The sequence below is a fragment of the Strix aluco genome, chromosome 3 (assembly GCF_031877795.1).
Source record: "Strix aluco isolate bStrAlu1 chromosome 3, bStrAlu1.hap1, whole genome shotgun sequence".
Taxonomy (NCBI): domain Eukaryota; kingdom Metazoa; phylum Chordata; class Aves; order Strigiformes; family Strigidae; genus Strix; species Strix aluco.
Window position 1 is genome coordinate 127,426,694 of NC_133933.1, and position 13,511 is coordinate 127,440,204.

A 13,511-nucleotide genomic window follows, 5' to 3' on the forward strand; every position below is an offset into this window, starting at 1 on the left:
CGCAGTGCGCATGCGCCCGGCTGCGCGGGGAAATCGGTTTGTTAACGGCTCGGCGGCCTGACACGCGATCGGCGGGAGCGCTGGGGAGGTGCCGGGGCGGTGAGTCTCCGGGCGGGATGAGCTGCAGGGAGGTTCCCTGGAGGTTCCCGCGGGGTGGTGCAGCAGCGGTAGGGAGCAGGAGTTGTGGGGGTGATGGGTGGTGAAGACTACAACTCCCGGCATGCCGTTCGTTGGGTGGACCCGCGCCACCGCTGCGGCGGGCAGCGTTGCATGCCGGGAGTTGTAGTCCGCGCCTCCTGCTCCTAGTTACGCTGCAAATGCTGCCCCACAAAAATAGTAATTATCGAGTGGGGGGAGAGGCAGGGCTTATTTACCTGCTGTCGGTCGCGACTGTGGCCTGGCGAGCCGTGATGGATCTCTGCGTGAGGGAAGATCATAGAATCCCAGGTGGGGAGAGACCTCAAGGATCATCTGGTCTAATCCTTTGCAAATCACGGTCCAGACAAGATGGCCCAGGCCCTATCCAGATGAATATTAGAAATGTTCAATATTGGGGAATCCACCACTTCCCTGGGGAGATTATTCTAATGGCTGATTGTTCTCATTGTGAAAATTTTTCCTCTTGTGTCTAGTCAGAATCTCCCCAGGATTAACATGTACCTGTTACCCCTCGTCTTTTCCATGTGACTCCTTGGGTGTGACCTGAGGGGATGAAAGAAAAATTGCATACATCTGAGCCGTTGTACTTAGAAAGGAGAAGGCTAGTGGGGTGTAATAATTACTCTCTTCTGTGCAACTTCTTTTTCCTCTATCTCTGTAGTAAGTAAGAAAAGAAGCTGTAAATGTAAACTGCAGCAAGGAGCATTATGGTTAGGGTAAAAAGTTCTGGTAATAGGATGACTGTACTGGACTGCATTAGAAAGATTAAGAAATTCTGTTGTTGGAGGCCTTTAAGAACATATTAGACTGTTCTCAGTGCAGTTACCATTGCCTGCTCTTTGGTATACAGACATGCTGGCTTTTAAGTTTAGAAAGAGATGTGGAAGACGTGAAGACTTGTCTAAAAGGCTTTTGGGGATTTTTTTTTTTAGTAGTCCTGCACTTAAATAAATATGGAACATTTAGGCTCTGGGTTAGCAAATATGCAAACGTTTGGGCTCATTTAGCACTCGGTATTTCTGTTGTTTTGCTTGTTAATGTGTGGTTTGCACTAACAGATTATAATTGCTGGATTTTAATTTTGGTTTTGTTTCCTCCTGTTCCATTTAGTTTACAGGTAATGAAACACCACACATCTCCCAGTAAAATGGGGGAGACCACTGGTGGATCAACAAAAAAGAGGTCTAAATCACAAAACCAACAAGGGCCTTCCAGCCAAAAAAAGGGAACAGATAGAGAAGGAAGAAAACAAGATCAAAAAAGAAAGGTAATCATTATATTGTATTAAATAAATTAGCAAAGTAACCAAAGAAAAAAAAAAAGAGGTCTTTTTACCCAGTTTTTTTACTGGAATTTGTAGAGAATATTTCATTAACTAAAAGTAGTCTTCTTGAGGAAATGTCCAGTGTGAGCAGCTCTTTTGAGACCCACTGCTTTAGCTGCTGCTGCTCCCTGGTTTCCAGAATGTATGTAACTATGCCTGTAACAAGTACAGGGAAGCATTGCCTGATCATTAATAAAAAGGCAAGCTGGCTGTGCAGTTCTGAAGAGCTGTTTAGCATCTGAACAGAGTGATAGAGTTCATTCAGCTCAGGTGATGTTTATTCAGTTCTGGAAAATATTATCTGTGTGTCTCAGGATTGACCTAGGCAGCTTTCTGTTGGAGAGAGCTTGCTTAACCACTGAATTTATGAACAGCATGATCTCAAGATGTGGCTGGATAGGGAAACGTGTTGTGCATTTCTTATTTCATGATCTGATTCTTGGAATGGGAGCAATTAAGAAGAGTGAATTGCTTTTCTTAATCTGTTTGGGATGAATTACTGTTTCACAGTTAAAAAAGCCTTTTTTTGTTGTCAGTGTCAATAGACCTCTGTCAAGTTCTAACATGCTTTCGCAGCCTTTTTATAGTGGGTTGCTAGGAGTAGATGGATGGTTGCACAGCAGAGGATGTTTCAAAATTACCACATTTGCTGTAAATTTTTCTCTTCAGCACATCACTCGGACAGTCAAAAGAAAAGCTAAGGAACACGGGGACTATTCCCCTGCAGGTACAATTGTATTCTTTCCTTATGTTTATCTCATGCCAATTCAGTGTTCTGAAAAACACTGAAAGTAAAAGTAGTAACTGCTATGTTGAAATCATAGATTCCTGAGATGTCACTGAAATAAGTTTCAAAGTTTTCTTTCTGAATAGTAACAGCAAGTATTTGCTGTACAGTCTTCGCCAGTGTGCATTCACATTATATGTGTTGTATATGCATGTATTAATCACATGCTTTTGTTTGCAGTTATTGTTCTTGTAAAATTCTACCACAAGTGTCCATAATATTTTAACTTTCTCTTCGCAGGCCATTGTCTTCTCTGTTAACCTTCTGTCTTAAGACTGGCATGTGTTGTATTGAACATACAGATGAGATGAGGCCCCTGCTACATTGAGTTTCTTATGTATATTCCCACTCTTTATTTCACTCTGGGTTTTCTCACTTGTATTGCCAATGATTTGGGGAAAGTATTTGTTTAGAATGAAACTGCTGTAAGAAAGAACCTTTTCTGTTTTGTTCTTTTAAAGAAACTTGTGACTTCCAAATAATAAGTACGACCTAATGTGGATAGATTTGACCTGATAGTTTTGTGACATGGAAAAGCTTTAACTGTTATGCCTCTGACTACAGTCTGAGTGAACTGAGTCACAAAGCTGTCTATCCAGGTTTGACAAATCATATCTTTTCCCTTTTTCTTTGTGTTAACAGGAGAAAAAGGTTCTTCAAAAAAGGTGAAGCTAACCAGTGCTAAAACAGGATCTTGGCAGACTCTCTCAGAGACCAGTAGGCAGTTTCTGGAAACTGTAATGGATTCAGTAATACTGTAAGTGCCAAATATCCTGGTGGTTCTTCTTTGTTTCCACAAGGAATAAAGTAAAAATCATAACATTGCTTGAACTGGAAAAGCTTTAGAGCTTTTTTGGACAATATGGCTGGCTGTGTATATTTTGTCCAGTAAAATATAATGCTTTCTATCTGATTTTGGAAATTTTTAGCTGGAGAAGTTCTGACTGTGTTCACTTCACTTGATGCGTTCTCTGTGCTTGCAGGCTTTGTAATGAAAATTCTGCCTTTATTTTCTTTCCAGATCTGTTTTGTGCCAACAAGGTGAAAGGAAAGATAATGTTCAGAAGCACCTTAATTTACTGAAAGAAAAGTAAGAAATTATATATTTAAAAAAAAAAAAGAGGGAGAGAAGGGATATGGTTATATGGTTTATCCAGTTGTTTTGTACCATGTTTACAAAATTGCTTCTGGGAGCAATCGCATTTAGGAAATCTTGGAAGGGAGGTTTGATGCAAAATCAAGGAGGGAAATATCTTGACTGAAGTAGACAAGCAAGAGTTGTTGAAAGAGTCACTTCAACTACTTCTATATGAGTAACAGATCCTAGGAGGTATTCTTAAGAGCTCCTTGAGTCAGCTTGGTTCTCCTTACACAGGGTTTAAACTTGTGGGCAGCTATTTATTTTGCTATCATTTCATGATAGTGGCAGGAGCAGTTATAGCTAAATTTTCTTAAATGCTAATTCATTTTCTGACTGTTGAAGTTACTTCAAAGAGAATTGAAATTACGTCTTGGGATATAACTTGTAACCTTCTTACATCATTGTGGGAGTAATTACGTACACTTGAGTGTCTGAGAATTTTTGTGTGCACATGTGTCAGTATATCAGGTTCTAATCAACATAGAGCCTGAGCATGTATATTGCTTTCTTTGTTCTTATAGTACTTCAAGATTCAAATGTGAGGAGCTAGTTCTTCGTAAATGGTTTTCTTTTTTTTTTCTTTTTTTTTTTTTTTTTTTTTGGTGTTTAATATGTGATGTCTTTAATTTCTGAGTTGCAGACTCCTGCAATCTCATCTGGGAGGGATGGAAATTGTGGCAGTTTGGTGTATCTAACTGACAGATCCAACTTAGAAGAATTCAATAGACTCAGAAGGACCTTTGAGAGCGAGCTAAAACTTTTCCTCTGGCATAAAGCTATATATCATGTTTCACAAAAGCATTTACAGATTTTACAAAAATTTTATCTTTGGAAGCAGTTAAAAATGCTGCTTTTAGAACTTAATTTTACTTTGAAAAGCAGAAAGGTCAGAACTGGGAAAATATTAGTTAATGTCCATTTACAGTCAGGGAGTGTACAAGGCCAATGGGATAGAAACCACACATTAGTGTAATAGCAAAGGTTAGAATGGTGGTATATCTTGTTCCCGGTTCCTTCCTTAGACGTCTATTCCACGTGATTTTGGAAAGCAATTCAAGACAGCTTTTCTTCCTGTCTGGATCCTTTTACTTCACTGGCAGCAACTGGGCTAAACTGAGTTTAGTTTTTCCCCAGAGAAACCATTAGTCAGTTTTCTTTTTGTTTTGCAAAGAACTCCAAACAAGTCATGCTTTCCTTTTTCTATAATAAAGGGTGCTGAGATTTTTCAAGACTTTAAAGGTGCCTCCAGGGATGCTGGGCAACCTGAAGAATGTCCCAAGCCTTCAAATGGCAGAGAGACAAATGCTTGAGGCAAACGAAGAGTCTTTGGTACAATTGCAGGTATGAAAGGCAAAGAGGGGAAAAAAATATCTTACCCGTCTGCTACTGTGTTGTAACTTTTTAGTAGACGGACTGTTGGCTATGCCTGTGCTGTTGTGGAGTTGTCCACTGTTCATCATTGTCACCCACCTTTGCTACAAAGCAGTGTATCTTTTTGGATGGTGTTCCTGTGTCTCGGGTGATGCTGATTATCAGTGTCATATGCAAAAGGGTCACCATCTCTAAAATAAACTTTGTTCTGTTTTCGTGTCTATTTTACCTTAGGAAGAAATAAATGAAGCTGAGAAATCAGGAGAACGCACTGAAGAGACTATACTACAACTACAGCACAAAATACAGGTGCTCAGGAACCAGTTAGAGGAAGATGAAAAAAAGGCCAGGAAGGTATTTCCAATAGATGTTGCTGCACTGCTCTAGGTTAGAGGGATGGCCTGTTTTCCAGAACTATCCCATACAAGCTGTTTCTGCAGAGTGTCATATAAGGAAGGCCTTATTTGCCTTTGGGAATGTATCTTTTCAGGTTTTCCAACTTTAGTTGCAAAAATAATAAGTTTAGTTTTTAGAAGTTGGATAATGACAACCAGTTTATTCTCCTACTTGTGTGACTGATGTTTTGGATTATTTTTTCTCTCTTATTCGCTTTCTAGGTATTCCAGGAAAATGGCAGAGGCGAACTCCACCTTCCAGAACTCCCCAAGCACAGTTTACAGGCACCCACTTTGCAGGTGAGCATGGAATATATTTTCAGAGACACTTTGGCTATGAGGAGGAAGACAACAGAATGTGCTTTTATCACTTAACCTCTGCCAGAGGGGGGCAATTCTGAAAATTCTGAAATATCTGAAAGTTTTCTTTTTTTCTTCCTTTTAATTGAGAACTAAATGCTTACATTTTAAAAATGGAATGAAGGCCTAGAAAACCTGCCATTTAAAGGATTACATATCTTTTCCTAGGAACCCTATGGTCCTAGGGAACCTGTAATAATTTCTGAGATATATCTCTCTGTGACTGATGGAAGGAAGACTATTTCAATTCTGTGTCTTTGAATCTTTATTTTAGCTGTGTTTAGGTACAGCTAGGCTGCATGAAAGTGAAATTTCTGTTGGACTTAATGAAACTTGTTTTTTATTTATTGTCTATTATTCTTGTTTCTTTAGGAAGAAATTTTGAAGATAAAAAATCAGAAAGGTCTTTTAAAGGATATGAACATTATTCAGCAGTCGGCTGACTTGAAGAACATGTTAACCCTCATTGAAAAGACCTATGAGAAGGTGGACTTCCTTTGAGAAACAGAAATATGTGGAGTCTTCTTTGAGGAAGATAACCTAGGGCAGCACTCTGTTAATGTAGAGTGGCAGGATGCTGATCACGGAAACAGTGTTTTCTTCCTCATGGCTTTACTGTTGTGACTGCTGAATTTCTGTTAAACCTTTTTCTATGAATATTGGTATATAAATCTGTAGATGCATTCTGGGATTCTAGTGATTTTAGTGGTCAGTTGAGGGTTTTTGTTTTTCTGGACCTCTGATGACTTCTAATGATGATATATACTATCTTAGGAGAAGGGAGGGAAATGGATCCTAGGTTTATTTGGACATTTTTATAGAATAAGGCAACCTATTCCACTATATTTGGACTTTTATATCACATTTATAAATTGGTGAAGGCAGTATCTTTTGACAAACTAATTTCTGTTTTGGAGTTAAATCCTCTTTAAACCTGAAGCACATAGTAAAAATGTGATTATCTAATGTTCAGTTAGAAATCCCCTGTTCAACTTTTGTACCATTTTTTAATAAAAAAACCTCTGTGGCAGGAAACTGAATAATTTTTATCAGATGTACAGGATTTTTTTTACATTTTCATAATTGTTGCTTAAATCAGGTGTGAATGTCTTTTTTTTTATCCAGATGGTTGGGGAAAGCAGATAAGAACATCACAGAGCAATGCACTAACCTGAGTTGTGTACTCGCCTTATATTTCATTAACTGTCAGATATTCTTCAGCTTCAGAGGAAAAGAAATAAGTCAAAAATCTGTTTTCCATGCACTTTAATCTCTCCTCTATTTTTCCATGATAGAACTTCTCCCTTAAAAGGCTCAGTTACTATTAAGTGCTTTCTTCAGTCAAATTATCTGCTAGAAGACAGCAGTGCTCTTTACATTGATTTAGGGTGCAAACACTTATTCTTTTGTTTACAAACTGCTGGTACTCTTAACGAGACATGAGCTAATTATTCTCCTATGAGAGATTAAAAGCCTCTCTGTAGTTGCTACATGTAGGAAAACCAGACTAAGTACTTGCTTGGTTTATACTGAATTACATGAAAAGGTATATAAATATTTCTCAAATTTCTGATCACTCAGCAAGGGGAGCATTTACTGACATAACCACTACCCCAAAGTAATTTAATCCAGATTGTGGGTTAATGATTTTCCTGCATGCCAGCTTTCTTAATTTTTGTTAAGGAGAGATATACTCCTTTGCTTTCGTTAAGGATGATCTACATGCTAGCAATTTACTATGTGGGTTTTGAACTTCATGAACCACATAGATGCCATTTTTCTTTTTTTTAAAGTATGGAGAAAGGCAGTAAGTAGGAGTCAGAGATCTGATATAGCTTCCATACAAGGAAAGTTGAAATAGCAGTAACTGAAGAAGGAAATAATAAAGTATTTATGAAAGCGTTGAATAGGGATTGGTTACTCACTGCTTTTTACAGCATAGGAATGAGGGAGTAGCCAGTAGGCAGCAAGTTTTTACAGTAAGGTACTCTGTGTAACTGTGCCAGCAGGTTGTGTAAGCCGGAGTGTACTAATAGGTGTGTAAAAGAAGTAAACAAATACATGAAGTATGTGTCTATCAGGCAATTAAATGGTTTGAACAAGGTTGTGATACCCTTGATTTACTTTTGATCACACATGCTGACTCTGAAAGACAGTGTACTGAAGTAGGATGAATATTTTCTTAGCTCTTTGCAGCATTTCTTATGTTTCCCAACAAAAGCCTGTATCTTAAGACCTTTTGCAATTATTCCTGTGTGGTAGGCTTCTGGAGTTGAGATTTACGGTCTCTTCCCTTCCTTTCAAATCTAGTTGTTTAAATCGATGTGTTATGCTCAAAACAGTGTTTAAATGCAAAGAGGAAGCACTCCTTGGGGGGCGGGGGAGGTATAATGTCTTTTATGTATGTTAAATGCTCTTCCTTTGTTATTCCTAAAACCAGTTTTGTCTAGTTCTGGGTCTTTATTTCCTGAGCTGATTGTTGGTGATGTCTTTGTAGCTGAGGGGTCTCCTATGCCAAGCCTCTTCTCTTCTCATCCTCATTGCTCTCCCGTGTCCCATCGCTATCACCCCATAGCTGTACGCTGCACCGCGTCCCGTATCTCCCATTTCTGAAGGCCTCTGCCATCATACTCTGTATTTCTCTGTAGTGCATCATTATATTAATCATAAATATCTCATTTGACGTAGAATAACTGCTTGTTACTGCTGTCTGTATAAAACTGTGGTTGTAACATACAAAGATAACAAAAAATTATTCACAGACACCTGGTCAATCAGAGGAAGTGCTAAATTACACACCTAAGGTAAACATTCAGAAAGAGCCTCAACCCTGAGCCCTTGTAAACACAGTACAATGGAGATACTGCATTACAGGGCTAGATAGTTACAGAAGCAAGACATAATAATTTTATTTTTTATTTTTTTTCCTGATGTCGGGTGATTTATCGGCTGGCTGGCTTGTGGGTGTTGTTACTATGGGGTTGTCACGCACACATGAACAGGACAGCAAAAAACAGGAACATAAATCCAGACTTTCAGAAGGTGGTTTTAGCTGAACTATTGTGATCGTAGATACCCTGGGCCAGAGTTACAGAACGATCAGATTGTGGTTTCTCATGAGATTAGAGGACTCTTCTAGGAGAAGGTTCATGGTTGCTTGGTGTGTGTGGAGCTGTGAACTTCTGTGGTTTGACCTGGGAGCATCTGAAACTTCAGTTTCACAGACCTTGGCTTCAAGTAGATAGCTTACAAGCCACAGATTTCTTCAGATATAACAGGAATATCAATCTGTGTCCCATATCAACCCCTCCTCGCATTCAAGTAAAACACCTTTCTGCATGTGCTCTCCATGACACTTCAACATTCCTTCTCTTATTGACTTTTCTGCCTTGTGCTATAGGTTATCAAGTCCAAATCAGAAGGACAACACGAATTAGCATCATCAAACTGGACTGATGGCGAGAACCAAAAAATCAGGCGAAGGGTGAACAGGGCTGCCACCTCAAAATGATGCTTGGGGCTGCTTAGCTGACTTGGTTTTTTCTTTGGCAGAATGCGTTGCAGTTTATCTCAGGCTCTTAATTCCCTTGTGGTATGAAGCTTGGAACTGAGAGTGGGATTTGACTGCTTTAATTTCTCTACCACTGAGAAGAAAAAGGATAATCATAAGTATGTGCAAAGCAGATCATTCACTGGTATGAATGCAAAGAGATTAAATGTCTTAATGAAAAAATTCTTGCTAGAATTTACACTCTTGAACAAGCCTTCTGACACTAGTAGTTAATAAACTATGCTCACAGAGGCTCTCCTCTTCTGAAGGTGTGCCTGGCTCTGGCTTTTATTTCCATGCTCTTCAAAAGTAAGAAAGAATAAAGCTTTTAGGAACAGTGTAGCAGTTTAGAACAATCATCTGGATCAATAAAATTGTAGTTTTAAGATTCTGGACAAGGACTCTTATCATTCCACATGCAGAAGTAGCCACAAAGTGGACGGCTTTTATTGTTTCCTAACTTTATCATTGCACTTTGGAAAGGCGAGCTACAAGACTGAAAGCAGGTGAGTAATCAGGTGGTCTATTGGTGCAATATTTGTTTTCAGTCTGAAAATACTTCCAGGCACAGAGGTGTAAGAACTGTCTTTAAGTAAAAGTAGCTGTGTATTCAAACACATATCAATACTGCTTTTAGATATAGTTGCATGTATACCGGTATGCTGTGACACAGGCCATTTTCCCCTTGAAAATGGTGAGAAAATGAAGTATGAGCTTCAAGAAAGGTAAATATGCACATGTGATCATAGAATGGCCTTTTTTTTTTAATTTATTTTCTGTTTGGTGAAGCAAGACAAGAAACAAGGGGAGGGCTGGAGACTGATGGTGCATTACAGAATCACAGAATCATCTAGGTTGGAAGGGACCTTGAAGATCATCTAGTCCAACCATTAACCTCACACTGACAGTTCCCAACTACACCAGATCCCTAAGTGCTATGTCAACCCGCCTCTTGAACACCTCCAGGGATGGGGACTCCACCACCTCCCTGGGCAGCCCATTCCAATGCCTAACAACCCGTTCTGTAAAGAAATACTTAAGAAATACTTCCTAATATCTAGTCTAAACCTTCGCTGGTGCAACTTGAGGCCATTACCTCTTGTCCTATCACTTGTTCCTTGGTTAAAGAGACTCATCCCCAGCTCTCTGCACCCTCCTTTCAGGTAGTTGTAGAGAGCGAAGAGGTCTCCCCTCAGCCTCCTCTTCTCCAGACTAAGCACCCCCAGTTCCCTCAGATGCTCCTCATACGACATGTGCTCCAGACCCTGCACCAGCTTCATTGCCCTTCTCTGGACACACTCGAGTCATTCAATGTCCTTTTTGTAGTGAGGGGCCCAAAACTGAACACAGTAATCGAGGTGCGGCCTCACCAGTGCTGAGTACAGGGGTAAGATCCCTTCCCTGTCCCTGCTGGCCACGCTATTTCTGATACAAGCCAGGATGCCATTGGCCTTCTTGGCCACCTGGGCACACTGCTGGCTCATGTTCAGCTGGCTGTCAATCAACACCCCCAGGTCCCTCTCTGATATTTTCTTATCTAAGGCACAGGTGTCTTAGTGGGGCGGCCTGAGCTTCACTGTCTTGCTCTGTTCACATATTTCTACCCTGACCTCGGGAGCAGATTGCCTCTGTAGGTGTGTTGCTTAATGGTACGGTTTATTCAACCCTTAATCTGTCTGCTGAGGACAACAAGAAAAGGCAATTGGTGATGACTGTTGTGTTGTTTCTCCATTAAAGCCTTGTTACTTAGAAACCCGACTAAATGTTTGAAACCTAAACATAGTCTTTTAGGGCACAAAGGATTTTGAATTATGACCTGGACTTAAAAATGACACAATTTTCTAAAAGGAGAACAAAAAGGTGGATTGAAGCATTTAATTTACTAATATTTAAAGATTCCATTATTGTTTTAGCTTTCTGAGGTTCATACTACATTAGATATAAGAATGTCACTTGTATGTGCACTTCCATTTGAAATACAATATGTGTATCTGAAGCACTCACACAAGGCTGGCAGCTTTCATTTCAGAAAACCAAGCTATGATTCTACTTCATCAAATTTTAAAAACTGAATATATTTTTTGAGCAAAGCAAGGATTCCTGGCAGGAGGGGGTTATTAGCATACAACAGAGAATGTCTGCAAGACCACAGAAAAGTGGGAACTGCAGGAAACGATAGTGCTTTGTTAGTGTGTGAGCAGGGGCACAGATGGATACACTCCTGTTTCAAACACCAATCTGGGTTTAAGGCAGCCCAGTATTTTAGGATAACGGAATATATCAAGATTATAATCCTTATCTTTTTCAAGTCCAGGTAAGTTCTGCCATTGCCTTTGGTAGGGCCAGATGTCTACCTCTAGATTCTCTCTCATTCAGCCCAATTAGACCATTTTTACAGAAGCTGTGGGGATTCTATATTTATCAAGAGGGGTAATAATTTCCAGGTAACTACATCCAGTGGTTTTTTGACTTGAAGACACTAAATAACCATCTGATAAAACAGAGGTACCCCAGCACAAAGCCTGAGGTGGTCATGCGATATAGGATCCTGCCGTATGAAAGCAGCATTTCAGGCTGCCTAGGCAAATAAATGTCCTGGAGAAAGGAGCAGGATCAGTTCAGACAAGACTGACTTTTTGGTTGAAAAGCCTCAATGTATAGCCAGTGCAGGGAACTCACTGAAGCACTAATATGAGTTCTGCTGCTTCTATCTTCTTGCCTTCAGAAAGGTATTGATGAGAAGAACTTGAAATTCTCATGTAAGTGGATTTATCTTCACCTACTCCTAGAAGTATTCAGTTAATGGAAGAGCATGAGGAGCCCTCTGCCATGTGAAGAGAAGATGGCTTTTCATTCATGAAAGAAAAAGTAACATACTGGGGTCTATAGACTCAGTACCAGAGAAGGCTGTGGCCACAGTGTAGACATTCTGATGTCCTTGCAACAGATTCTCATAGAGGCATACATGATCTTGTGCCTGTCCGTAACTCCTTCTTTTCTGGTCATCCTTTGTATATTAGTCCCAAAATGATATGAATGCATCATAGGTGATCCCTTTTAATTGCCAAAAATATTTTTTGAGAGAAATCAGAAATTATATGGTAGCGTGATAAAGGCATCTACAGGAAAGAGAATGAATAATGTAGTACTTGAAGTTTTCCTCCTATAGCACTTTTAGGTGGATTTTGGTTTAATACATGTTATTCTGCACCTGGGTTGAAGTTTAGACACCACAAATTGTCACTGACTGCATGGTGGGACAGTAGGAAGAAAAATAAGGTCTACACCAGCAATATCTAGGAGGGCCCCTTCTGATCTTTGATGAGCAGGTTTCCAGTGATGTGTAAAGACTTTGGTTTGGGGGAAATTCTCTCTGCAATGTCTATTCCAAACACTTTCTATTTTTCAGAGTCAATAGAAAAGTCAGGACAAGGAATAAGTGCATAGAGAAGAGGTGACCATCATCATGTTTTGTGAGGGAAGGGTCCCCTAACCACCCCGTCATGATCGCTCAGTAAACAATAATGTTCTTTGTGCCAGCACTTGGCCAGTGAGCTGTGATGTCTCTGGGTGGCACACTGAGGATGCTGGGCCTGAACCAAGAGTACCACTCAACTCCCATGCTGCTTATGGGGAGAGAGCAGACACAGAGGCTTGAAGCAGTATTGACCTCGGGCTATTTCAGCTCTGAGAACATGTCAACTTCCTTTTACTGTTGCCAGGAGGTGGGAGCCCTCTGCCAGCTGGAATTTGCAGACAGTATTTATACAACGTTTAAGAGCAAGACAGAGAGTTCATTACAAAAGCACCAGCTATTTGCCATGGGTGCATACTGTATTTACTGAGGTTATCCAGTTACGGACTGTTCAGGAAAAATCTTAATGACCCTCTGGACTCAGGTCAACTTGGATTAAAGTTTTTCCTGAGAAGTGATCTGCTGTAACAAGTCCACAACAGTTATTTTTTTGCATATAGTAGGCTGTGTCAGAAACATCTGTTTTAGTGAAATAAATTTCCAGGGCTGTTTGTCTTAGTTGTAGCATTACTGGCCTTTCATCACTGGAAGAAGGTCACCAGAAAATAGCAGGGAAATGAGAGAGAAATAATGATTAAAGAGGAAATTACCTCTTTACAGATACAACTGTCATGTGATGGGGGGAGAGTTTCTGTTTCTTCTCAGGGTGAGAAGCACTCAGTCAGCTGGTGTGTCTGACAGTAGTGTGTCCAAACTGTCCAAGGCAACTGGGCAGATCAACAGACTAAGTAAACTTGTGATTGTAACTGGATCTTTTTGGTGAACATTAGATGTGAATGAATGTTCTGTTTCTGGTACAATTGGGTTCTGCCTTCTTCTGAAGTGTGTGGGTCTTGCCTGGAGGAGTTACAGCCTCCGTGGCAGTGTTCATCCTGGTGATCTTGCAAAC

General features: G+C 40.0%; 1 protein-coding gene across 2 annotated transcripts; it reads left to right on the forward strand.

The window, feature by feature from the left end:
• Positions 1–31: 31 nt before the first annotated feature.
• Positions 32–7,640, forward strand: CENPQ (centromere protein Q). Of its 2 annotated transcripts, none has more exons than XM_074820238.1 (9): positions 32–99; positions 1,270–1,426; positions 2,153–2,210; positions 2,913–3,027; positions 3,292–3,360; positions 4,623–4,752; positions 5,017–5,136; positions 5,400–5,477; positions 5,910–7,640. In XM_074820238.1, the coding sequence occupies exons 2-9, from the start codon at positions 1,280–1,282 to the stop codon at positions 6,036–6,038; spliced, it is 846 nt and encodes a 281-aa protein (XP_074676339.1). In that variant the 5' UTR covers positions 32–99; positions 1,270–1,279; the 3' UTR covers positions 6,039–7,640. The 2 variants fall into 2 exon arrangements, with proteins under 2 accessions (XP_074676339.1, XP_074676340.1); XM_074820239.1 differs by lacking the exon at positions 32–99 and adding an exon at positions 296–447.
• Positions 7,641–13,511: the final 5,871 nt, after the last annotated feature.